We start from the raw sequence: 27,685 nt of genomic DNA on the forward strand, positions 1-27,685 counted from the left end.
TGAATAATCATAATATAACATGCAAAATATATTCAGATAACTGAGTTATACTATATGCAGTATTTGTAGAAACATACATATTCATATATATATATATATATATATATATATATATATATAGTGAGAGAGAGAGAGATATGGTTGCATGCCATTCACAATCTTCAGTATGTATTAAGTAAAAGAGATTGTTACATTTGAAGTGAACAACTACAGCAGAAAGGAAGAAAGGATTTTGTCTTACTGGGTGTAATCCTGCAGAAGTTTGTTGCTGAACTGCCGTGCTTCACCAATAACATCTCGATAAGTCGGCACTAGTGGCGTGCTTTCAATATAGTTAAAGATAAATACCATACATTCTGGGGCTGTCAGTCATCTAAGTCATCGGTCACTTTCTGACATGGTTTGAAAGTTATAAATCCAGAGCAATCACTTTTCACTTTCAGTGTCAATTTGCATTAGTACAATGAAAGGGGGGGGGGGGGGGGTTCCTAGAGGCTGTCTTCTTTGTGATCTGACTTAAGAGACAGTAGCTAGAGGTTCTTCCTCCATCAAGGTTTGGAGAAAGATATAAACTCACTCTGTACGAACGCACCTTAAAAGTGACTGCAAAGACTTAGACCTGAAAAGTTAAAATCTAACATGGTGCTGTGAATCTCCATATATTTGGAATCCATTAATTTGCTCTTCCAGTTTTACATTCAGATCAGTCTGCTTCTGCTGGTTTTCTCATATGTAACAATTTGCCATCCGTTACTGCGGTCAAGTTTTTAAATTTGATAAAATGCTGCTTCAAGAACAGGCGAATCAATCGCGCTTCTTACATTAAGATAATAAAGCACTACAAAGCACTGCACAGCTGTGCCTTACAGCTAAAGTCTTTAAACATTTGAAAAACAGCAAAAGAAGAGATTTAATTTGTAAACAAAGGAAAACAGACTGCAGTTTATTATCAAATTTGTGTGTGTATTCTTTTTTAATTTGTCTTTGTTAATAAGAACCAGATTGGGGGGGTCTGCAGAGGATACATTGGCAGACAGAGAGCATACCAAGTAGTGATGTGTAATTGATATACTTAACAGAATAGTAGTGTTCTTTGTGCAAACAAGTTAAATAGTCTTGTTATATTTTAAAAATAAAAATTTAAAATAAGGCATAGCTTCACCAGAATACTTGGGATTGAAGGATGACATTTTATAGCATATGAAAGGCCTATGCAGTTTCCATAACACTCTCCAAAATAAAGACTCAATTAGAATCAACTTTCACAGAAGCCTGAGTGAGAATTAAAAAAGACCATATATCATCATTAGAAGATAATGCAAGATGTCCTGAAGCAAGTGTGAGGGCAGATGAGTGTATGATTTAGTATTGACCAGGGCACAAATTACACCAGGAGTGGGATGATAGTCCAATACTGTAAGGAACCCGAATGGCAGTCAACAACCATGCCAGTTTTTTTAATGGTCTAATTTATTTTAACGTGCACATGGAGTTCACAAGTTAAACACTTTATATAACTCATCCTGATGTCTGTTATTTCAAATCATTGCTGTATGTGATCAGTCAAATATATGAAAACGTATTACCTTGAAATTCTCATTAACACATAAGTCAAATATGGTTTGGAGATCTCAGAAACACTCAACAGGTTAGTAAAATAACAACCTGTGATACAGTTGCACTGTGGGATTCCCTTAAGCCATCATCTGGAAGTGTTTTGCTTCGCAAAGGAAGATGATGGTTAGGATGATGATAACGGTGATGATCTCCACGAAGAGGAAGCCTTTGGGAAAAACTCAACTTATCTTGGTTCCATATCAGACAATCCCCCAAACTACAGTCTGCTGGAAGCAATTACACATTAAAGGAAGGTTAACACAAGTCATGAAGAGGAACTCCAGTTCCGAAAGTCATTGCTCTTTCGTGTAAATTATCATTTACAGGCCAATATAACACAGTTGAAATCTCACAAAGAACTTCCTTTGCGTACATTTGATTGAGAAATTGCAAGTCTTGTTGTGTCTTTCCTTATGTAGAGAGTGTTTTTCACTGCGTTTAACACTTTAGATAAGGGAAGCTTCTGAAAGGATATGGTAACTTGCATATTTCTGTGCGCTTAATATTGTGTCTGTCAGCTCCTGCAGTACAAGGTATGCCACGCAGCTGAAGGTAGTGGGCAACCAGGGGGCTCTGACCAGCCATCCTGAAGAGCACGTGCTGAAACTCTGGACCTGGGCCAATATAATGAGACTGGAACAACAGGAAAGGAGACTGTTATAATTAGCACGAGAGAATACATAATATTTTTGGTTGTACCAGTTTACCAAAAGGTTTCATTCAGACATGTCATTGATTTAAAAAACAAATCAACAGGATCTTCCAGGTTTACAGATCAGTTTCATGACACACATAGGAGGGGTTACTGTGTGACACAGAATATTATGTTATGTAGGCATATCTTAGGCTTGAAAATTACATTTTTTGTACATAAGCATTCATCAGTTCAAGAAACCAATTATCAATTCAAAATGCCTGTGATGATTTTTAAGGTACATATTATGTCTTTTTAACAAATTCAAATTCTATAATGTATTCCACATCAAATACCGGGATGCCGCCAAAATAATGGCTAAGTTCTTCAGGCTGGATTCAAAACACGGGCTGAAATCTGGTAAGGTATTATTGAAAGTCACTGTAGAAACCACAGTGACTAAGAAATATACACAATAGACTCCGAAGTTCCCAGAGGCTATGATCTTAGATTTGATGATGAAAATTACAAAGGAATTTTCTGTCACTTAAAGGATTTTTAAGGGGGAGTCAGTCAAAATTCGCATTGGTTTGAGGACCCTCTTGATGTCTGTAATCTGTGGCTATATTAAGTCAAATTCATTGAGAGATTGCATTCAGCTGTAGTGAATTAAGAGTTTCCCAAGCATGGAAGCCTGATTGAACAGGGCTACACGGTGTGACTGGGAGAGCTGTGGTTATCCACAATCCTTCATGGACAGAATCAACGATGTTTGAGATCCAACAAGCATATCTGAGAATAATCACTCCTTGATAGGCCAGAAGGCCATTTCTTATTCAAAATCTTTCTTTCTTATTATGAGAAAAGAAAAGAAAAGAGCACATCATCAGTATTTTCATTCAAACCTCTCTTAATTTCCTTGAAAAGTCCCCTATCTTGACATCAGTTGTAGCGGTGCTTCCTCTCTTGGCAGCAGAGCTCTCTGTCTGCACAACACTCATCGTCCTTGTATTTCTTATTAACTCTTCAAGGTTAAAGTTCATCTGACTCTGTGTCCCTGAAACATACATGAAAGCCCTTTCGTATATTAAAAAACACTTGTTACAACAAATACATTTTCATCACTTTCAAGACAAACAGTAATGATTTAAAATACATACATTCTTCAGATTACTTACATGTGACTAACTTTAACCTCGCCTTATAAGTATAGATCTATTGATATAAAGTACATTTTTGTTCATATTTTTATTTGGAATTGACAAATGTTAAATCAGCTCAGCTCACCACTACAACTGTTGGACAGTCATTTTGACAAGTTGACCCATAGGGAATGATATGGCTTAGATTCACACCAGAGATATCAGGAGTATAGGGCCCATCCGACACTCTGAATGATGGCTTTAACCAGTTAAGCAACTTGGCAACCCCTCAAGGTCATCTATACTTTTGAAAAAGGTTTGGCCAATGTGGAAGAAGGCTACAGACACTCCTGTCTACTCAGTTCTTGACAACTCTTTGCTTGTTAATGACCCATTATGACCTGGTGAACAAGTGGACAACCCAAAGGAAAATATATTTGTGTACTATACTTGTTTTATTTTTATTCTGCTCTACTGTAATAATGAAAGATGAAAAGATAAAGGATGTGAGTAGCAGTAGCTGGTTGCAGAAAGGCTCTTCCTGACTTTCAAGGGTTCTGCCCATAAGAACAGGCCTGAGTGAGCAGCATGACAAGCTTACCTACTGCCCAGCTTCAGAAGCCAACTGACACTACTTATCTAAATGGTGGCTGTCAGGGCCAAACAGACACAAGAGCTGTCCTCTGTGATCAGAGAAAAAACACAACAACCCACGGATATGCTATCTCAGCTGGGCTAGGCTTTGCAGCGGATGTGTAGTTTGTGTAGCATGGATCTAAGAACAGCAAAACCCAGTTGAAAGTACTGTTTCTAAACTGGTCAAAAGCTGCCTTGGATTAGAATTTTGCTGGTTGTTTAAAGATTACTTTCATTTTTAATTCCACCCAAAGCACCCCCGTGTTTATTTAAGGAAAGACACTGTTTTTAAATACATCAGCTGATATTTGATTTCAGATACAGCAGCTAAGACAATGATCCCCCAGCAGCTGTCAGTGTATTAAGTAGGCTCTATGAATTCCCTAGCCACTGAGGAAATGAATGTGTGTTCATACTTTTGACAGAGCCCTATAATATTCAAGTTAATTTACTTTCTTGAAGTACATGAAACCAGAACTGTTTTTAATTAAGGTACTTCTCGTGACTCTATACTATATCAAATAGGATTGTCACCTTTTTTTTTTAATGGAAAGGGAAACAGAATAAAAAGCCAAGTACAACAATAGTGTTAAAGTTTTTTTCTTGCTTGCTTTTTTAAGTGACTAGTCAAGTTCTTTTTAAAAATGTGTTCTGTTATTCCCAGTTGTGGTTAAAAAGCTAATTTGGTTAAGACATTGGTATTTTAACATCATTAGTGACCCAGAGTATTGGTTACCTAAGGAATTTAGACATTTACACATGCCAGTTTCCTATGATTCACACTTTGGAAATGCTTTGTCATTCAGTGCTGTCGTAGGGGAAAGGATGTGAAAGATTTCAGTAAGATCTTGTTTTGTCTTTGGTGCTTTAACACGTACTGAAGTATTCACTTCCCGATACATGGAACCCAGATACAAAATTCAACCTTGTTAATATCTACAGGTTCCTTACCAAAACACATAATTTGCTGAACAATTTATAGTTTTAAACATACATTTTGTTTTCACACAGATAAACATTAAATTCATACAGTTAATCATGACTATAAGAATAGTCTCTAAGGGTAAATAATAATTCAAAACATAGTTCTGTAAAATCTATGACAGCAGCAGTCATTCATCATTTGCCTCTAGGAGGTTACATTGGCAAGCACCGAATTCATAATTCAAATGCTGAAGTTAAACAATATATAATATAGCTTTCTAACATTTTATCTTACAGAATTCAAATGCTATTTTGCTAATCTATTTATAAAATTGGGGAGGGCATCTGAAGGTATGCCAAGCTAACTAAGGGAAAGTATTAAACTAAAATCTATTCAGCTCAAACTGTATCAAGTTTGTTTTAATCATTTCTACAAGAATATACAATTTCATTGTGATTATAGTTAAAATATGTGAATCATTACAGAGGGCTGGAAATAAATCCAATAAACCAGCAAAAAAGGTAACTAGTACCACAGATCAACATTAATCAAATGACTGTAAAGGACTGTCTTATTTCTTAACCATCCTTATATTTCACACATTTCTTTCAATAATGTGAATCTTCACAGAAAGTCCATCAATGTACTTAAATGTACTTAACCACAACGTGAAAAAAGCTGTCTTTGGAGCTGTCTAAATTTCACAATTTTTTTATGATATAAAACAGAGATGCACCTTGAACTACAGCATGCTGGGTAAACACTTTTCCAGTGTGAGTGACATCACCAGCAGACTTGTCAAACCAACATGAACGAGTGGAGATCAGTACAGTTGTAATGGGCTGAAAGAATGAGAATATTTAACATTTTGAAGAAGTATGCAATAAGTTCATGGCTGGATAGACAGATGCGTGTCTCTTTGTTTCATTTAAGCTTTTCATTAAATTGTGTTTTTCAAAGCAGTAGGCAATTTCCGTTTTTCCAGTGTAGAATGTAAGAACAGAACTTTACTAGCCTTAAACTCTTCCATAAATGACTGAGCAGATCACGCCACCTACCACTATGCAATCTCTTCAATAGTCCTCTGTCAGTATAGCATTTTGTTTTGTGTATTTTTTTCAATTTGTGGAAGTTTTTTTTTCATTTCATTACTCTTAATTTTTCTTAAACATATTCTACTGGCATTGGAATAAACACTAAATCACACAGTGTTTGTACTGTTGACTTAACCTTAATTCCAAGATACCAAGATTGTTCTACTACATTTCTACCAGACCGCAGAGCTCCTACAGGAAAGCGCAGGAACACAGCTCTCCATTTAAATCAGTACAGTCAGTACAGTCAGCTCTTCTGGACATTTTAACAGGTACATTATGTAAAAATAGCCCTTTTATAATATCATTGATACTGGGCGGCTCAAAATAGGTACATTTCTTTATTTGGTTATATATTTTAGTTGATTTAGTAAAAAACAAAACACTTCTGTTAGAACTGCCTTTTACAATATCTGTGATACCGTTATGATTCTACATTTTAAGCTACATTTTATGAACTTTTTGTTTGTGTGTGTTAAATCTAAGCCAAGAAATGATTAAATATACTGTAGAAACTGTCTTTCATACATTTAGGAAATAATGCGTACCATATGCTACTGATCACAGACTTCATTAAACACTAGGATCTCATGGGAGGCAAAGCCTCAGTAAAAAAAAAAGGAATCATACATGAAAAGTAATATATTGTGTGGGCCAGCTCTAAAACTACTGCAAATGGATCCTGAATCTTGTAATGTCAATATATGGATGGACATTCAGAACAGTGGAGCCTCGTGGGAGACCGGTGTTGGTTAGTTATTCGTTATTTTAAAATCAGATTACTTAGAAATGGGCCACTGACCTTTTAAATCTGCATGAGAAATTCAATAATTGAATTAATCTGCTTCTTACATACAAGTCAAAAATAATTTGGACAAGTAGTTTACAGCCAAGTACCTAATACAACCAAGTAGTTTCATATTTATATTAAAACATAAGACATTTCACACAGTTAAGAGGAAAACACTGACATTTTAAAATACTGGAGGTAGCTGAACCTGTCTGTGTGACTCATTTTACCAATACACATGAGGAAAGGAATTACATCAGTGTAACACATACTTGTCTGATGGTCAAGTAAGTTTGCCATATAAGGCCATTTTAATTTTAGTATTCATGAAAACTAAAATAGAAAGAAAAAATAATGAAATGATCTAAAGTTCAAATCTGATATCTTGCATATGTTTCGAGTCACAGGCCAGGAAAAACCCCAAAATGATTTACGGTTTTCTTTTCATGCAATCCCAGCAGGTATGGTGTGATATGCTTTCTGTCTCCCAGAGGAGTAAGACATTAAATTCTGGTCAGAATATGCATACACTCACGCAATGAATACCAATAACAATTTCAGATTAATCCCCAAGGTAAATAACAGGAACCAAAGAAACTGTAAGAGTGGGTAAAAGTGTTTGTTTAAATTCCAAAGCTTTCCGATCAGCAAAAGAAGGACAATAATTCAATGGGGAGGAAAATATTGAAAAGAAAAACATATTGAATTTCAACATTTATTAGTAAGAAAAAACTTCATTACTTCATTCAGGACATATTACAAATATCTGTATTTCTTCTATGCACATTTTATATAAAGAAAAAACTATTTTAATTGTATACTTGCATGTTCTAATAACCATATCCTATTCATATGTACAAATTACCTTACAAATGATCTTATAGCTTCTAAAACTAAAGGGAAGAAGCACAGTTTTAATTTAGTTTTTTAGCATAAAGACATAAGTTAAAGGTTAAGGAGCACACTCATAATTCTGGCATGTCTGAAAGAAAAAGACACAACAGTAGAGGAGAATTAGAAACTTCAGCCCTGACAGATTTTTCACACCTCATTCTTGTTGGTAAGCTGTTACTATCTGTCACCTTTGTTGCATTAACACCTACTTCTGTTAGGATCAAGGAAGAGCAGCTTCAAAGAGCCGGCTTCATTAGTCTGGAAAAGAGAGTTTCTCAAGCACTCCTGTGCCATAAGGAACAGCAAACCAGTTGCTGAAAATTAACTCCCTTCTTTGAAGGCTACTGTTCCAACTAGACATCACCAATATAACTATGTTTGCTTCAAGTAAGTACAATTTAAATTATATTCAATCAATAACATGTTCCATGCAGACAATATTGGTTTGCCCAGGTATTGAAAATAAATAAAAAATGTCAATCATATATATTGATCTTAACTTTCATAAGAAAACTGAAATATTTTGTGGATATGACGTCTGAGAGATTCCTTCAGAATACAATACCTATACCTCATTACCTACTGCGTCTTGTATCCAATGTATTAATTTTCATATCGTGTGAACCCTACATTACTTATGACTGTAACCTTTGCTCTAAACCGCTTCAGTTTGTTCAGCCAAGAGAGGTGATATAATCTGCTTTTGGAAAAAAAACAGGCAGGCTTTTTTGTTCATGAGAAAAGGGGAAGATGTCAGGAGGGAAGTTTAGACACAAACAAACCTCCAAGATAGACATTTGGAGACACTTCTCCCACTAAAATCAAAAGCAAAAACACGGTACAAAAGGCGACTTGTTGTACAGATGGTATGTACTGCAACATTTATTCATACAGAATGGTTATCTCACAATATGTACAAGATGTTTTGTTACACAGTTTTAGTGACATTTTAAAGGCAGAGAGAAAACAACGTGTACTGGGCTTACAATAAATAGCCAGATGTTGACATACACCATCCCCACTGCAGCCCAATTATTATGGAATTCAGAGAGCAACAGCTTCACTAATACAGCAACTAAATCTAATTATAGCTTGACCTGAAACATAATCTATTTTCTTAAATGACTGTGTAGCTGTATCGATATACATAACAACAGAGTTTAATAAACAGTAGGCTAAATTATTACCAACTGCAATGTTTGGTTTGGGAATACTTGTAGGAAGACTTCATTTGCAAGGTTTGAAAACAAACTTGTAGCTTGTAGTTGTAACTTGTAGTTCATAGAAACAAACTATACATTCTCATGCTAGACAAAAATAGTAGTTATCTTATAAAACTAATAAAGACCTATTACAGGAAGAATATACATTGGTGTTTAGCTGCTTTGTATACTTAAATTGTTGTTGCAATCATTTAAAATTTTAATAGTTCTGCTAAAATATGTTTTTGATGTCACATTTGTAGCACACTCTATATATAATTCAAATACAAAATGTCTAGTAACGGGAAAGACCAAGAGGTTTTGGTGGCACATGAAAGAAAGCACTTAGGATTGCACAAGGAAATTCTCTATCTGCAGCATTTAACTCTCAGTAAATGGACTGACTTACCAACCATAAAACTAGCCTATTTGTCATCTGTACTTTTTGACATTCTCTGGAATTCAATTACAGCAGTTACACAGTGGCAGATCGAAATCAGGATAATGCTTTTACTAGTAATCTGTTTTTAATTAAAGCATTTCTGGTTTAAATGAATAGTCTATAATGAGGTATTAATTCCTTAACAAATGTGTAAGAACATTCTGCCACATTTGATCTCCGATTAAACAATGAAGTTGGAGGCAATTTGTCTTAAGTATAAACATTTTAGAATCCAGGAGAAATTATAGGGCACAGTGTTCAATACAAGTGCTCAGAAAACCCCGGGAGAATTGTTCTGAAGCTCTTCTGTCTTGGTAGTCGCCTGCACATTTGCGTGTCACAGTGCAATAATGTGAAAGCAGTCCAATTTTATTAACTGTGGCAGCTTTAACAATGGCAGTCCATTTAAATAAAAGGTAAAGTTTTATTGTTTGAAACATGTTTTCAAAATGTGCAAATAATTTCCGGAGTTCCCATGCCCTTGTCAATAATCAATTTGCCATAAAAACAGAAGGACTGGGAGAAATTAAAGAGGCATACTCACGCAGAGTCTGAGTGCCTAAAGGCTCGATGCTTCCTCTGCTACTGTAAACTTTAATCACTTGTAATTTGGTTCTCTTTGCTAAGTGTTCTTTGATCTGCTTGCAACATGCAACAATTTGAAACAATAAACCTAAACAACCTGTATGACAATCAGCATCTGGTATTAAGACGGCACACTTTCTCTCAAAACAAAGCCACTTACAATACAACATACTTTTCAAATGCTCCATGAGAAAATGAAGAAGGCACCATAAGAAACGGACAAACAAAACGCTGATGTGCTTTTTCATCCGTAAATGTGCATATTCATCTTTATGAAGAGCTATGCATCAAACAGCATCTCTCCTGAGAGACAGCGGTGGCTGCTGACCTTGCTGACGCTGTGTGTGTGTATCACTGTGGAAGCAGTCCTAAGACTACTACAGACATCTGTCAGCAGTGATGCTTCTGGAGCCTGACACATTTGCCTGTTTCATTTAAAACTGTTCTTGATACAGCTCTGCACAATTATAAGGCATGTTCAATCTCAGGGCAGGACGTAGACCAGTTCATAAAATTAAAATCCATTAACTGTCAGAATGAATATTTATTTATTTATTAGTTTTCAATGATGTTCGGATTTGAATGCACTTCATACCTAGAGCAACATTTCACTGGTGCTTTGTTTTATATGTCCTGACAGATGAATCACACAGGGGACCTTTTCTGCAAATGGAAGAATTCAATGAACCGGTCGACCTACAAGACTGTCTGTCGCTGAACAATTGTTTAATTTAAATTCCGGTTATGGCCATATTTGTTTTAAACAAACCAAAATAACAGAAGTGCATTGTTCTGTCCCAGTTTCAAAGTTTCTCAGAAAACATTTCTAACAGAGTCCAAATAAATGAGTTTCCTGACATCATTGTAAAGCTTTGTGTAAATATTTACTTTATTGGAAATATCACAAAATAAATTATGCTAGTGGAAGTAAAAGTTCAGAAGAGCTGTTATATACATGTCACAGAAACGGCTTAAAATGTGGCTTGTTTAACATAAACTTCAGTGCTTTACGAGAATGTAGTTTACACCTTTGAGAATGATGCATTTAACAAACAAATGTTTCACTGTGTGATTTTATGCAGAAATATGCAATGTTTCATCATGTTACCATATCAGATTCCATCCTCCTACGCACCCCACCACCACACACACATACACACATTTCCACTGTAAACCCAATTGAATAATACATCCCTCCATCTTAAGAAGGTAATGTTTTGTGTTTCTCAAACTTGAATATTCAGTTGGTATCATCTCAAAGGTTAGCCATGATTATCAGACAGCCCTTTAAAAGAAAATAGGCCTCAAGTGTTTGCTTTAATAACCATATACCTAGGTAATACAAACAGAGAGAAGTAACAAAAAACCTTCTCCACTCCTTGTGGACCTCTCTGGAAATCATCTAGTTATGATTTATCTGCCTATCCAAACAGATCAGGTGTTGATAAGCGCTGACTGGTTAAAGAAGTGCAGGCTGCCTTATAGTCCAGAAGGTTCCCACACTACAGCCAACAAGCTATGAGTTCTCCTCCCTCAGGGACTAGATCATTAAGGACAATGTAAACTTTTGAAGTGTTGAGTGCAAGAAAAGGCCAGGTGTTTTAAAACTGTAAATCCCTGGGTCTTAAATGCATATACAAGAGTCAAAGAATAGTTACCTCCTAAGAATTACAATGTCTACTAGAAGTGTGTTCTGCTTTAGCCTCCAAAATGATGTGAAATGCTTCTTTTCACAGAAGATTGCACCAAGTTATATTTTCAGTCAACCAAGAACCTGCAGCCACTGTTAACTGCGTGTCAGCAACTTGTAATCCATATTATACGTCCCTATTGTTAATTTTCAAATGTTCAACACTTATTATTGAGAATGAGCTATGACATCTAATTTTGTTAATTTCTAGTAATTGTGTGAAACACTTTAGTTTCAGAATGATCTCAGATACAATAAGAAACTTATTTTACAGGTAGTTTCTTTGAAAAGCTTTTTTATTTTAATAAACTGTCAATTATGAACTGCATTTATTTACCACAGACTGGAGACCAAGGAATCATAGAAGACAACTGAATTAAGTGTGAAGAAACAGGGGATCTACTTTATTTGAGACTACAAACACAACAATGTCAATGAATTACACAGTTGATGCATACCACAGAAATATAAGCTATTCTTCAAGTTTATAGCTCCCTCTGATGACCACTGGAAGCCTGACAAAAAGAAACTGACTTTTTCTTTTCTTTTTTTTTTTACCCTGCATCCAAGTGACAGCTGACTGGCTAAGATCTAATTGCTTTCAAGTGAGGTCAGCAAAAGGCATTTATCTAAGTACACTGAATAACAACAGAGTGAAGATGCACAGAAAACCCTTCTTGGGTTAGCACTTGATACATGGGAACAATTATGTCTCAGAAGAAGACTTTTCTGGGCTAAGAACAAGTTTTATTTTGCCACATGAAAGAGAGAAAAGACTATCGATATTTGCAGCTGTCAACAAATCTTAAAAAGTAAGTTAATTTATGTCATAATTGTTTTTTCGTTTTTAATTATTTATTTTCTCCAGACATTGTCAGATTCTATTAAGTATTTAAATGTTGCCATTGGGGAAATGATTGAAGAAAGTTACTGCTATTCAGACAGTTAGGTCTGCGTGTGCATAGCTGACAAAGAGGTGGTACTGAAAGTCTCCAGTCTGTCCAGACGACTAAACGAGAGAAATTGTGGGCAGTTCTCCGGAAAGAGTTTGGTTAACCACAGAAGTGTCAATGATTATAAAGGCATGGCTATAAGTATGAGGTGAGCAAATTTAGAAAAACTAAAGCAGATGTTTAATACTTACTTAGCACTGCAGTTCAGTCAAATGCTTACTAATTTAAATCTGCCTGGACATAAAACAAACAGTTCAATTATTATGGAAATTAATATGCATGCGAGAAAAAATTGTTAGCATTTGTTATTGTATTCTGCATGTTACCAGAAAATGTCTCTGCTTTCGTGTATACCTCCAAATCAGTGGCTTTAGATATAATCATAGTACAAGTCTGACCATAATGATTTGTAAAAATTGCTCTGTTTCTTGCAGCTCTGCTACTGACATCCCTGTCATCACAAACAGCGTGGATATGTACCACAGTGTATGTTGTTTTGTGCTCTCTCATCTGCTGTTCCAATAGACAACAACAGAGGATTACAGAAAACTACCTTTTTGATGTGCGGTGCAGATAAAGGCATCTGTTTCAAGAAAGGTGTGCCACTAAATTCTTGAAGACCACCTTTTGCTGAAGAGAGAGGCCAGGTCAAGGACCTAGCAGCAATAGTCTGCATTTTTTATTTCTATTTCAGTATGTTGTTCGTGAATACCCAGAGCATTGTATTATAATGCGCAAATGGATGCTGAAATGGAACCTGCCAACTTTGCTCTCCGGACTGTACTTGCACATTATCTTTCTAGTGGGCAGTGTGTGTTTAGCTTGCAATGATAGAACTCCAGAGCAACTGGCTGCAATTATGAACTGTTCCAAACATGAACGGCACACAAGAAATTACGACTACATGGAGGGAGGGGATGTACGAGTCAGACAGCTTTTCAGCAGAACACAGTGGTTTCTAACAATTGATGAATTTGGAAGAATTAATGGAACCCAAGATGAAAGCAACTGCTACAGTAAGTATCTTATATTCTCCTTCTCTCTATTAAATACTGGCTTATATAAGTAACTGCATGATGTGAACCTTATGATTCTTAATGTAAAAGCTGTTGGCTATCACAAATCAAAAACAAAAAAAAATGAATTGACTGTTAAAATTATATGCACCAAAGTCCTGTTATTGCACACATTTCAAATTATTCTGTATTTTATACTTCTCACTTCATAGTTCTGGACAATTTGGGAGTTTAAAGTTCCAGAATTTGAATTGATTTAATAACACACGTCCTTCTTATGTTGAATTCTTATTTGCAAAAGATAAAACAAAAGTCAAAACTGAGGATAAATTTGTAATGCTTCATCTGTGAATTAAATGTATATAGTCACTAAATGTATAGAAGATGTGACTCCCATTTCTAACATGACTATACTATAATTTTGTTTTGTTTTTGTTTTTAAGATGATAATAGATTTATTTATTTATTAAATGATCAGAATACAAGCAAAATTATGTGACAGGACATTCAGTGTAAATATATTGTTATTATGCAACCTTCTTGACAATATAATCAGCTAATAGGTCATCCTAGTTAAAAGAGCACAGGCATACAAAATGACAGCAATAAAAGAAAACAGGTGTTTGGCCTGGCAGTGTGGATTCTCACAGTCCAAACACAGATCCAAACAAAGTAAACAAATCTGTTTTCAATTAATGAGCACCGTACTGTTATTTGATCAGCAAATATATTCAGATACATTTCATTCAGTGAATTTCATGTATAAAATATATAATATCTATATTTAATATATATTTACATTTTTTGAGACAATTGCCTGGTGAAGTGCATCAACGAGTTAAAAAAGTCAAAGATATTTAGTTTATTTGAAATACTAAGCAAATTGGTAGTATTTCAGGCTATTTGTTTGAAGATGAAAATTGTGAATGAAAATAATATTAGATCCATGAGTGAAGTAAACCAATAGGTAATTAAGGTCCAAGAGTGGTTGTCAGGTCAACACTTGCAATCCAGTAAAAACACTGTAGCTCTGTAGCTGCTGTCTGGACATGGTCTCAAACACTTATTAGGTAGAGCACCTGTTCTTTCCACAGAACTACATTAATCTCGGGTTCCCTGCAATTTATGGCAGACTTTAGGTTAAACCTTATAAACATATCAAGATGTTTAATGGTATACTTTTTTTTTACTCCTTTTCTTTTTGTTGTTTTAACCCTTGCACTCCTGAAACATTATCCAAACCAACGTGCTGCAATTTAAGTTTTGACAACAAATCTAATATCCTCTGAAGAGGGGGAAAATTAAAAACATACGTCTCTCATGTGAGGTCTTAGATGTGAGAAATATAGTACTCAGATCAATGAAGGTTGTTTTTCCTCTCATATAAAAAAAAATGCATACATTCAACCAATAATTCAGTAAAGCACAGAAAAAAATAAAAATGAAGTTTGTCAATGGTACCTGATTTTCCTGACCTTCAATCAGTTTTGATATGGTGTTTGTTTACAATGGACAAGATTCTGTGGTTAGGTATACTTAAATGCCCTCCACGTCCCCACACCCCTCCCCATCCCCTAAAATCTCACTACGAATGGAGCAGTGGTTAAACAATAATTATTCTGATCAGACATTCTTCGGTGGCCCAGTGGATGCTCTCTGTACATGTGATCAGAGTGTGGCTCCCTGGTGCAATCAGAGCAATCCAAACATCAAGAATGGTATGAAGACAGTATAAACAAACCAAAGAAGGTATTAATTAATTGGGAAATGATCATTTTAGCAATCAGTAGTATTTGTAATTTGCTGTGCAAACTGCTGATTAAAAATAAAAATGTAACAAATTACTTTTATTTAAACTATTAAATTATACACTTTTCCAATTAACTTCCATGCCATACCTATATAATCACCTGGCACATTACTTTTATTCCTGCTTTTATTCCTGCAGAGTGTACCATGATGTCATTCTCATTCTCTACAAAAAGAATAATGTATGAGCAACTTATTTAATGATATTACATTTTCTGAGGCACAGGGGACACTTTGAATCCCAAACATTTCCTACAACTAAAAATGTATCTGTAATGCTTTAATGCATTCTGCTTCATAAAGACCATTGCCATGGTTGCACAGAATATGAAAAAAAACTTTACAAGAAAGGGCAGTTTAACACATAGGAAGGAGCACATAAACCGAATATGCTTTTTCAGAAATCTCTACTCATCACATTTACTTCATAGGGCATTAGCAGTAACTAAATTATGTGTTTTTGGATGCAGACATTGCGATTCAATTTTACAATAAGTGGAAACAGCATGGCATTGAAAAAAAAACAAAAAAAAAAACATACAGATACAAACCCCACATGAAAACCTCACAGACAGCCCCCATCTCTTCAAATCTCACAAAGTGCCTGCTACCAAAAATGTTGGCGTGACAGAACCCATCTGAAGTGTGGACTGAAAAGATGCTTGCGTAACAATTGGCGTTGAAAAGCAGGGAAATTGATACACACAGATGTGGCTGACAACTGCACGCACGACACACAGCGAAACATACATAAGAGCTTTTGATGAGACCAGCATGAAGCATGAATACAACTTATAAATCTTCAATTCACATTTTCCTAGCTGTGTGTACTAACAAGGCTTGGAGAACCTATTGCATGCAGTAGAGTTGTTTTAAAAGGAAGAGGAAATTACTAACTGAAAAAAATTGGGTGGCTACAAAACGTAAAATTAAAGGCAATCTGCCATCTGCAGCATCAAAACCTTCAAAAGTATTTATACTTGGTTATTATTTTTTTTTTGTTATTTAGGGCATTCTATATCGGAAGTAAATCAGTCGCACATGCAAGAGTGAAGGAAATTCAAATAAATCAATTACTTTATGAACAAATGTGAGGCTTGAGGACTTGCCATGACCACAGTAAAACACATTGTACAAAGGCAAGGCAGTGTTTAAATCCAGTTCTTGAATGAATTATTATGGGCCTTCTTTGGAACAGTGTGGGAAAAACAGGATACAAAGAGGAACATCAGCGCAGCCCTATATTTTAAATGCTGTTTTACACGCATGTTTAAGTAGATACAGCTCAAAACAGTTACTTTGATCTTAAAAAACATACAGTTTTCATTTGTTCCTAGTTGATCTCTATGACTGAGAATGGCTATTAATGCTGGATTCAGTCATCCATAATAGAGTCTGGTTAAGTTAAGTAATTCACCTCTCCTCCTTAGGGTACTCAACTGTACTACATTACTAGTTTAGCGACAGGTGCGCTACATTGGTTGTAGATGTACAGTCTCAACATAAAAGCCCATAGGTCTACCTAGTGGCAAAGAAATAGTGAAAACTTACCTACTACAGCACCTACATAAAGCCTAACCTGCATCACTTTGCAAGCATGGGCACATTCTGCTTTCATTCATAGTTATAGGGGAAAGAGCACAATGTGTCTGTTCTTTAGGATGTTGCAGCCCTTAAGTTAGAAATACTGTTACTGCTGCTAAATAGTAGCAGGTGGACTAATTAATTCTAATAAGCAAGTCTATAAGTCTATAAGAAGTGTGAGTGTGTGTGTGTGTGTGAGGGACACACTCACATACTTTCTGTGAGTATGAGTGTTTATACACAGTCAGAGCCAAACCAAATTAAATGCATCTCTTCAACATCCACAAATTGTTCAAAAACATACTTCTGGGAATCCTCATATGAGCAACTTGTAAATATGTCAAAGGAATGTCTCTGTTGTCTTGACAACATTTAAAACATTTCCTTACCACAGGCCTTTCATGATGATCAAACACTACTGTTTTATGTGTGGATAACAACAGCCGTGCATATTTACAGTGCACAGATCACACTACTTCCTAGTGGTGTCTTCATTACAAATCTTGACAACAAAATTCATTCTTCTAATTATTCAGTTCATTAGATTAATTTTAATCCTCGATTAAAAACTGGAATTGAAAACCTTTCCTTTATCTATGTTTTGGATTATTAACATTATTAATGATCTTTTGAAACATCACACATGCATGGAGAATTAAATAAACAAATATATATATATTTCCCCAGTCCAACTTCAATTTATAATTGTGTATTATGTATACAATACTATTTCCCCCAAAAGATTATATATATATATATATAGGTATAGCGTTAGAAGGATTCATTATTAAACGGATATAAATTATGATTTGTATGCAAACAGGCAGCGTTTTGTCATACTCTTGCCTTTGCATTACTTGCACTTATATTGTTTATTTTGATTTCCCCTATGCTCCCTTTCCCTTAGCGCTTAACTTTGACTTTTTGTAAATTGTGAATTTGTAAAATGTATTATGCCTTGAATTGCACTGTATTATTGCACTTTGTATTGCGCTTATATTTTGTAAGTTGCCCTGGACAAGGGCATCTGCTAAGAAATAATAATAATAATAATAATAATAATAATAATAATAATAATAATAATAATAATAATAATAATAAAAGCAGGCCACGTGTAATAGTGCTTGAAAATGAGCATTGTAAACAGTCAGGGGCACCAGTTGTAACAATAGTAATGTTTTTTCTGCAGCTCGGTCATGCATAATTATTTGTCTTCTTCAGTATTCCTATTTCCTGAAGTAATAGTAAAGGCAGCTAATTGTTGGTTTTAGAAAATCACTGTAAATAGTTTTTGTGTTTGCAGGCTCAAGTGTACATTAAACATGTCTTGTGTATGAAAACTGTAAAACAAAATCTCACTACTTCACATATGAATATATTTATATTTCAATGCTGGTTGTAGACTGTAAAGAAATACAAAATTGAATTCAAAAGTGTGCGCAACCAAGCTAAATCGCTTTGTTTATTGAAAACCCAGCAATGAAGTCAAATTCATGATCCGTATTCTGTAAGTTAGATAAGCATATAAGCAGTGGTAACATCTAGACAATTCAATTTGAAATTCCTGTCAACTGATTATAGTTAGATGTGAATCACAGAGTCAAATTCTCATGGCTTCACAAGTCTGGTTATGCAGCCATATAGCCTGCTGTGAGTGTCGTATTAGTATTCCTGACTGACAAGCATCAGTCATTCCCCAGTGGCCCACGACCTTAACAAGAAGAAAATCAAAGCAAGGTGTATGCCGACTCTATTCAGGGTGGACAGAATTAAGGATCACCCACAAATGAGTTTACTTAGCCAGAGGCTGGTCCCAAATGTTAAGGTAAATTTGTTCAAGCTGGAGGGAAAGCCTTATGAAGATGCCCTGAACAACACAGTTAACATTTGCAACCAACATGTGCATACTAGTGTCTCCTTATATCTGCTAAACAGTTGCAGTTGCTGAAACATGAAGCAGTAATAAAGTACACATTCTGTGAGGACTGTGAAATACCTCTGTTTTACCTCAAAGAAATCCATCACTGGTGCTAGGCTGTATGTATTTTTGCAGCACGCTATGTTATAAAATAAAACATCATCCAGCTTTTCAGTTGGAAGTGATCCATCTAGGGCAAGGTTTTGCTTTCAGGATCACAGATAGGTCAAGCAAAACCACAAAACAAAACAAGCAGGATCAAATCTCACAATCCTCTTTATGTGAAAAACATGAAGACTAAATAGTTTGTATAATTCAAGGGCAATGGAGAGCAAGAGGACTTACCACCTTGTTTAAGAGCCTTAATAATCTTAACAATCTTAATAATAATAATAATAATAATAATAATCTATTAATCAATTTAAAAACACTTTTTTTCTTATATGAAGTTTAACTTCAGAATTGTACCTAGTACTGAAATGAGATATCCTGAAAAAAATGTTTCATGTTTTCATATAGGTGGAAACTAGACTCTACTGAATGCTGAGTGTTATTGTTAGAAATTGTTGCCTTTTGATTATTCGGGAAAGAAAGATATGGTAAGTGATAACAGCCCAGCAGAAGTACCAACTTCAAAGACCGCTCCGTGACCGCCTGTTTAAAGACATCTATCATCACAGTCCGTAAAGAGTGCCTATTTAAAGGGAGCAGTCTGTGACAAAAAATGTTGGTGCCAACAGCTTCAGACAAGCAGAAGGAAGAGAAGATTGAGTAGACATGTAAGGAAGTAGGCTTGTAAAATGCCACAGATAGCAGGCTGTGTTCCAGTAGAGTTACTGCCCCAACACTGGCTCTTAGTGCTGTTCTTTCCATTACTGAAGAGGCTCATCAGATAACTAATATGCCTGGAGATTCTCCTAAAAGACTTAAAAGTAAATTCAGTGGCAGTACAAATGCTTTTAGGATTTCATTTTTTTAATGTGACAATTCACAGCCACCACATTTTTTTGGACATGTATATTAGTGGGACAGTGTCTCTTTTCCAGGTCATCTCTGTAAATCATCTAATTTCATCTTTCTGTCTTTTATATGGGCTTCTTCTATGTATTGTTTAATCTCAATAGACTCTTGAATTTGAACAGGAAGACCGGGCAGTGAGTGTTTAGTTGCTTGTCAGTCACTGATCCAGTCCAATAGTTTTGGCACTGCTGCATGTGCCAGGCGCAGGGTTGTACTTCTGTAGGCCTCTACTGTATGTGTATTCGCTGGACAAGGGCATCTGCTATAATAATAATAATAATAATAATAATAATAATAATAATAATAATATTAATATTCACCTTCTTTATAGCAGTAATGGGAAATGTCTGCTCATCAATTGTGTCATCAGTATGTGCTTTTGGTGCTGAATCACAATGTACAGTTCCCCTATAGCACAGTGCATCACCACATATCAGTTTTCTGATTAGTCTGTACAAAATGTATCATGAAAATTTCTTTATGCATAATACAGTCACAAAAACATAGACATCTGAATAAACCTTCCCATTATCCCTGTACATCAAAGTGCATCTTCAACAGACAAAGGCAAGAGCACGGTGCTCATCTGTCACCTCTCTTTGCCATTCCACATTTTGTGCTACCCTCTTCTAATGGAAACCGTGTTTACACTCGGCCATTTCTGATCCATTAAGCTTATAAACATATAAAATGCAAGGGAGCCTTTGATAAACACACTGTCACAGTATTAAGAGAGGTGGATTGTTTTGCGGGTGCAGATGTTTTCTTTGAATCACAGGACTGCAACTGTGTTTTATTAGCGTATTAGCCTTTCCCTGGACTTTACAGCCCCTGCTTGTGTGGAAATAATGTATACCATCTGATATTGTACATGTTTAACAAGCCAGTAAATTAGAAAATTATTTGTTTGCCCTTTTCATGTAAAACAGTGTTTTCTTGTAATCAAAACATGTCTGAATGACTAAAACTTCTCTCACAGGTAATTCATATATATGTTTGTATTGTAAGGCTTGTAAATGAGCTGCATGACATAGGCTTTCTGCGTTATTTTATTTTTAAATCGTTCTTCCACAAAGTAAAGTTGTGACTTGTGTAAAAATGTCAACATAAAGATTGTCCGTGACATGCTGTGTGCCACATTACATTGAAACATTCAGACAAGGATGAGTTCAATGGTGAGGCCTTGAAAACATTAAGATCATACTTTAATTTTCATAGTTGAATCTGTCTGCATGAAAGCAATTTCATTCAGAAATTCTGTGGCCTTGCCTAAAATTGAAGAGATGTCTGTGGTAGAGAATGGATGATAAGCATTATTATATTACATGCTACAAATGGTAAACCAAAGAGATGAAAAAAAAAAAAAAAAAAAAAACATGCCTGGAGCAATAGAAAACATATCACAGACACACAATCGTACACACACACATGCACGCACACACAAAATCACATATGTTATATAAGTTTATTCAAATCAAGTGTAACCAGAAATTATTTTATTATTAATCTATTAATGGCAGAAAATAACCCAACGTTATAGATTTGTTATAGATTGATGTTATAGAACAAATGTGGTAATCAAACAAAACTACAAAATAATGAAATACTACATATGTCTAGTTGTAAAATCTATTATTATCAAATAAGTACTGGATTTCTACTTTACATAAATTGGTTTAAAACCCTGAAAAGTCTGAAGTTACTTAATCTTAATTATTTGCATCAATCATCTAACTAAAATAATAATTACAGGTTATTTTAGTGTTAAAGTTCTCATCTGCATTTGAAATGTATACTTAGTTAAAACATTTACTGTAAAAATGTATGAACCCATAGTTTTTATAAAGATCTAAATCATTTCAATGTAAATTGTGTTTGTGCCAAACTAAAAAGTAGATCTATAGACATTGTCCGAAAAATGCTAAAATTAGCTTTAAATATCAAAGATATCAAAGAGTGTACTCCAAGTGTGAAAATTACACTAAATAAAGATGTTTCTTATTTGATTTAGAATAATTAGATTACCACTGTACCTATTAGAAGTTGTATAAATGTTTGAAGTCATTAGAAAAAATCATACAGATTTTTTCCTCCCCTTTCACCATGTAAGACTATGTCTACCAATCTACAACTCAGTCTGTTTGTAATTTGACCAGGAAACTGGAACTTATCAAACAGTCCACATGGGAATGATTCAGGTACTTTGACAACATTATGAGAATACCACAAGTTTTCACTTGCACGTAAGACTACACATCATAAATACAATTTTAAAAAGTCAAACAACCACACTGAACATAGTTACATACGCGATTGCTGCAAATCTCTGGTAAAGTTTAATAATCTTGAATTAAAAAACAAAAATATTAGCCATATAATACATCTCTTTTTATAGTTAATGACACTTAACATGTGGTGAGATTTATTATGTTGACAGGCGCTCTGGATCACAAATCTAAAGCATTGCTTGGAATGGAGTAAAAAAATGAGTATTTTTAATATAAAAAATACACTTTAATGACTTAACTCACAAAAAAAAAAAACATTAATCTTATGGGTGTTTTATTTTCATATAAAAGGTCTACTGAACATAGTGAACTGGTTAACAAAAAACATAACAAAAACAACAACTGCTTCCTAATTTGAAATCCTATCTGTACCACAAGACAGAGCTACAAAGCACTCCATTTGTTATTGAGGCCACACAAAAAGCTCTGTAAGGAAATAAATCCATATTTAAGAGACAGAGAAAAGGAGGCTGGCAGAAGGGGGGCGTGGGGCATTTTCTCCGCTTGTTAAGGGTCTGTCCAGTTCATTGGCATGACATTTTGGGAAGGTCAGAAGATAAGATGATCTCATGCAGGATGGAGAGCTTTATAGTTGGAAACATTTGAAGGTACTTTGGAAAATCAGACAAAAAACTTGTGTAAGGTCTATTCCAACCAGGGTGTTTACTTTACTGGTTTGAAATAAAGAAAGGAGATACTATTTATGATACACATTTGCTTTACTAATTTCTTGAAATTCACAGGTACGAAGGAATGGAAATATTTTATTTTCACGGCTAAAAGCTGTTCTGCTTAAAATCGGCATTGCGCCAATTAGGCTTGTTTCCTGTAGTGGGGTGGGGGGCTCATCGTAGCTTAAGACTTCAAAGAGCACTGCATATTCTGTTCTTCAAAACAATGGCAGTAAAATCATCATTAGCCTATGTGTCTGAAGGATGACTGCCCAAAAAGATCTATTCTCCTGCTCTGTTTATTGTCACTGGCAATTTCCACAGTTTCAATGTGCTGCAATAAAAAGTGTGACAGCTGCTAATTCCCACAGGCTTTTCAAAACCTAATTTGGCCCTGTGTGTCTGAATGTCCTTACAAATGCTTCCATCACAGTATCCTTCTGTAGCTCAGCCTTTAATTTTTAAATTTAGTTTCAGGAAAAAAAAAAAAGACAAAATCCTAAAATTACTAAATGTGCCAAAAAAAAAAGAAAAAAAAAAGGAACTTTTGTTTTCTATGTGCAAAGAGTTCAGCTACAGTTCTGCACACTAGCGTGCAAAGCAAATGGGAAGGGGCAGCTATTTTTCTCCTAAGGGAATGATCTTTAATCTGCTACCCATATGTGCAATTGCATGAGCTGTGGTTGCTGTAATGGCCACCCAAACCATTTAACAGCTCTAAAATAAAACCAGAAGTACCACAAACTGATTAGCAGCAAAGACCCCATCCTGTTTTTATAATGAAGATGATTGCTAAGGAACGGACGATCTTGTTGTTCATTGCAGGTATTCTGGAAATCAGGACAGTCTCGGAGGGAAGTGTGCTGGCAATTAAAGGAGTGAAAAGCCAATACTATGTGGCAATGAACAAGACTGGAAAACTATATGGCAAGGTAAGACATCGGAGTACTGCCTGCTATCCAATTCACTCAGTGGTCTTGTACATGTAGCCACATTTCAGCACTTTCTTGCATGCACTCCTAATAATTAATTACTTTTCAAGGTGATGATAAACATTTGCACGCTCTTAAAAAACTTTGTTACATACAAAATTAAATATATGTGTGTATATATATATATATATATATACACACACACATACACACATTTAACCAAACCACTGTCTTACATTTTCTCTAAAAATTCATTTTTTAACTAAACACTTTTTTTTTGTCGTTAACGTATAGAAAATCTACAACGAGGACTGCAACTTCAAGGAGGTTTTCCTAGAAAACTATTTCAATGCATACTCCTCTGCAAAATGGAAAAATAATGGCAAAGACATGTTTATTGCCTTATCTCAGAAAGGTACCCCAGTCAGAGGAAAAAGGACAAAGAAGGAGAATATAGCATCACATTTCATACCCATGAAGTGCAGAGAGGAAGAGAAGAAAGTGGATTAAAACTGCTGTGATGCTTTTTTCTTCTTCTGAACTCTGTGTGGAATTTTGGACTTAGTCATAACTCTTCCAGTCATTTGAATGTCACTGTACATAGGCCCACATTATGATTATCTTCAAAACTAAGCACTCTGACATCACATGCATAAGAAAGATTGGAAAAGCAGAAAAGTTCTTCTCGTTTCGTAAAATATTAATATTAAGCATTTAGAAAAAGTGGCATGAGACAGATTTAGATTTATTTAGCTCATATTGGGTTCAACCCAAGATACTTATTTTCCCAATACAATGTAGTAAATAAATAAAATTAAATAAACAAAAAAAAACAGGTGGGAATAAGATACAAATATTTACGGTGTGCTTACTCAGTGACCTAGCAGCTTTTGACGAATGCACCTAGCAAAATAACAGCTGACATATTTTTGATAGATACATCCAGTGCAGATTAAAGATGTCTTTAAATCTTCAGATGCCACTTCAAAAAAGTCACTTCTTGCCATTTTAAGAAACATTTGCAAATATTAAGGTATTTGTATGGTGTTGTCTTTCAACAGGATAATTATGTGAATTCTTCTTCTTATACCAATAAACTGAGATTTTAGTACAGGATAGTACTTTAACACTGAAGGCTGAGAGTTGGAATGGAGACAAGGCACTGATGATAACTTTTGTTATTATTATTTTTTTATTATTTGAAAAACAGAAATGCACAAACACAACCTTTTTAATGCACAAAGGATCAACCAACCACTAACAATATTTAACAAATTGTGGATTGAACCATATAAAAAATGTCTTTGTACATTTAGAAGTACCAACACACACTATAGCTATACCTGGTCGGGAGTGTGAATTTAACACTATTCACCAGCATGTTCAAATCAAGAAAATAAATAAATGCACAAACTTATGTAATTATGTATTGGACTTTTTAAAGAAAGCTGGAATGCCTACTGAAAACCAAACAAGCTGGGCTTGGTCTTTTCCTTTGCCTTTTCAAAATGAACATTTAAAAAGAAACAGAAGATAATCCTTCTGAGTACCTTTATAAGAGATATGAATTTCAACTATAAGATTTTTTTTTAACAAACTTATCGATGATCTACTTTATTGTAAAAGTATTAACAACTTCTGCTATTATAAACTGCGTGTATAATCTGCTCCCTTGATAAAATGTAATTGGCTAGTAATAGTTTAATAGTTATTTACATGGCTGCTAAATTAATTCAAACTATGATATATAAAATGTTAATTTTAACTATGCAAGACTTTGAAGCTGCTGAAAAGAATTATACCAGTATTAAATTGCAAGGTAAACACTGTTTAAGATTTATTAGTTTAAGCTAATATAATTTAAGCTGCAGATGACTATTTCACTATTCATACACATATCTTTAACATTGTGAAGTGTTTGTGAATCACTTGTGAAAAAGGAAATCTGTTTCGGCATTGGACTTTGCCCCCGTTTAAAATGACTGGCCTGATTCTTTAGAGTTTTGCTTATGACATTCCACTTCTTTGGTTTCTCAAGCTCTATTTCTCAAGCTAATATTTCTCAATCACAGAAGCACTGGCCTCAGAGCCACCTTTATAACTCATATTCTTGCATAAAAAAAAAAAAAGAAAAAAAAGGTCATCTCGTAACTATCAACATATTTTTTTTGTATCATGCTTCTTAGAATTCTAACCTGTTTCATTAAACCATTATATGTGCATTCTGTATATTGCAACATTAATTTTTTAAGGTTGTGTTTATACTTTATTGTTGTATGTTATTTAAGTTATTTATATAAAGTTCATGTTAAGTTATGTCTGTCTGATATGTGCTTCATTCTCCAGATCAGGTTTGCTCCTCTGCTATACTGTTGCAAATGAACAGGCCCCTTTCTAACTGTGCTCTTGCCAAAAAAGAAGATAGGAAGGACACACAAAATAACCACCTTTCATCCACTATTGATCTGAAGAGAGACATTGTAATTTGTCGTAACTCTGTTATAAGTCTTTAAAATAAGAAAAATATCTATAATGTTGCAAAGAAAAGATTATACCAACTTGTAAAAATGTAAGCATCATTGCAGGTGCCAAATCCTTTGAAATTATGTTCTATGGTATTCCAGAACAATATGCTCTAAAAACTGTAAATCTTTTCTGTAATACTAATAAACAAACACATTGTATATCGAGTGGCGCTTGTCTGAATTTGACAACAATCATTCATTTATTTTTAAATGTTATTTCCAAGCCATTCCCAGAAAAAGGGTCTTGATAAGCCTAGTTTCTAACTCCATTTAATGACTCAAACCTTCATTGATGGTCAAAGTCTATTCACTTCCTGAAACAGCAAACTTTGCTGTCTGGAAGGCATGTGTGCCGTTCCCACAGCGATCAAGTGCCTTCCTGGCCGTTTGGGTTTGGAAAAGGTCCTAAATTATGTTTAGCCTCTATTTTCCTGTAGAAGTGTGATTTCATTTTTTGCCCTTGTCATGTAGCAGAACACAATGCAATGCACATAGTTGTACAATAGAAGGTGTTTCACAACATCTTAAACTGATAGATAAGTCAGTGGCTGGGATTTTCTATTATTAAATAAAAGGATGTATTTGTATGAAACTCACGAAAAGCACGCACGCATGCACACATACACACACACACACACACACACACACACACACACACACACATATATATGTACAGTAAACACACTTTCAAGGATGACTCTTATCATTCAGGGATGACTTACATAGTTCAAATAGTTAAATCACCAGATTGTTTTTCTAGTTACCAGCTCACATAGAGAGAAATTGTTTATGTCTGAAAGATCATCCTAATCCTTCCTAGAAAGATTTCCTTTAAATACAATACAGGATGTTTCAATTATTTTTGATAAAATGCTTTATGACAAGGAACTACCAATAATTTGATAGGTGCTTAATCTTCAATTATAAATATTCTCTTCCTCATCAATCTTCTTTTCCATTTCTGCTTTCTCAGATTAGAGAAGAATTATGAGGCTCAACAAAGCTATCGTCATAGCATTGTTTTTCTCCATGAGGTAGGCAACTACACTGTTGTGTCTCTGCAGATAATTTAGTGACATGTCTGTACCATTCAACAATATATTAATTCCAAACTACAAAAGTTAATATTAGGTAATGCAAGTGAAACTGCAAAACATACTGGCAGGCTGCCGCACACATGGAAAAGAAGATAAAATGAGAGCTTTACCTTCTTCTGAGGTTCACATCTGGCTCAGAGAAAAATGACAGATAAAAAGACTAAAATTGGGAGCACAAACCTCTGAATCAGTTTGACCCAAACAATGTCTGAAATAAGGTG

General features: G+C 34.8%; 2 protein-coding genes across 2 annotated transcripts in view; one reads left to right on the plus strand and one right to left on the minus strand.

Annotated features, from left to right (window-relative positions):
• Positions 1-168: 168 nt before the first annotated feature.
• Positions 169-27,685, minus strand: part of LOC136748011 (protein FAM227B) — a 40,042-nt gene continuing 12,525 nt past the window's right edge. Inside the window, exons 11-13 of the mRNA XM_066701414.1 lie at positions 3,157-3,308; positions 2,093-2,250; positions 169-319 (exon numbers count right to left, since the gene is read on the minus strand). Coding sequence (XP_066557511.1) covers positions 238-319; positions 2,093-2,250; positions 3,157-3,308 — 392 coding nt within the window. The 3' untranslated portion in view covers positions 169-237. The remainder of the gene's footprint in view (positions 320-2,092; positions 2,251-3,156; positions 3,309-27,685) is intronic.
• On the plus strand, positions 12,291-26,532 carry fgf7 (fibroblast growth factor 7). Its single transcript, XM_066701420.1, has 4 exons — positions 12,291-12,463; positions 13,039-13,620; positions 23,736-23,842; positions 24,137-26,532. Exons 2-4 carry the CDS (start codon positions 13,335-13,337, stop codon positions 24,350-24,352), a joined length of 609 nt encoding a protein of 202 aa, XP_066557517.1. The 5' UTR covers positions 12,291-12,463; positions 13,039-13,334; the 3' UTR covers positions 24,353-26,532.

This window comes from Amia ocellicauda, chromosome 4 (genome assembly GCF_036373705.1).
Source record: "Amia ocellicauda isolate fAmiCal2 chromosome 4, fAmiCal2.hap1, whole genome shotgun sequence".
NCBI lineage: Eukaryota > Metazoa > Chordata > Actinopteri > Amiiformes > Amiidae > Amia > Amia ocellicauda.

Coding starts and splice junctions, on each gene's coding strand:
- fgf7 (XM_066701420.1), top strand. CDS start 13,335: ATGCGCAAATGGATGCTGAAATGGAACCTGCCAACTTTGCTCTCCGGA. Junction 13,621..23,735: donor AGATGAAAGCAACTGCTACA/GTAAGTATCTTA, acceptor TGTTCATTGCAG/GTATTCTGGAAATCAGGACA. Junction 23,843..24,136: donor CTGGAAAACTATATGGCAAG/GTAAGACATCGG, acceptor GTTAACGTATAG/AAAATCTACAACGAGGACTG.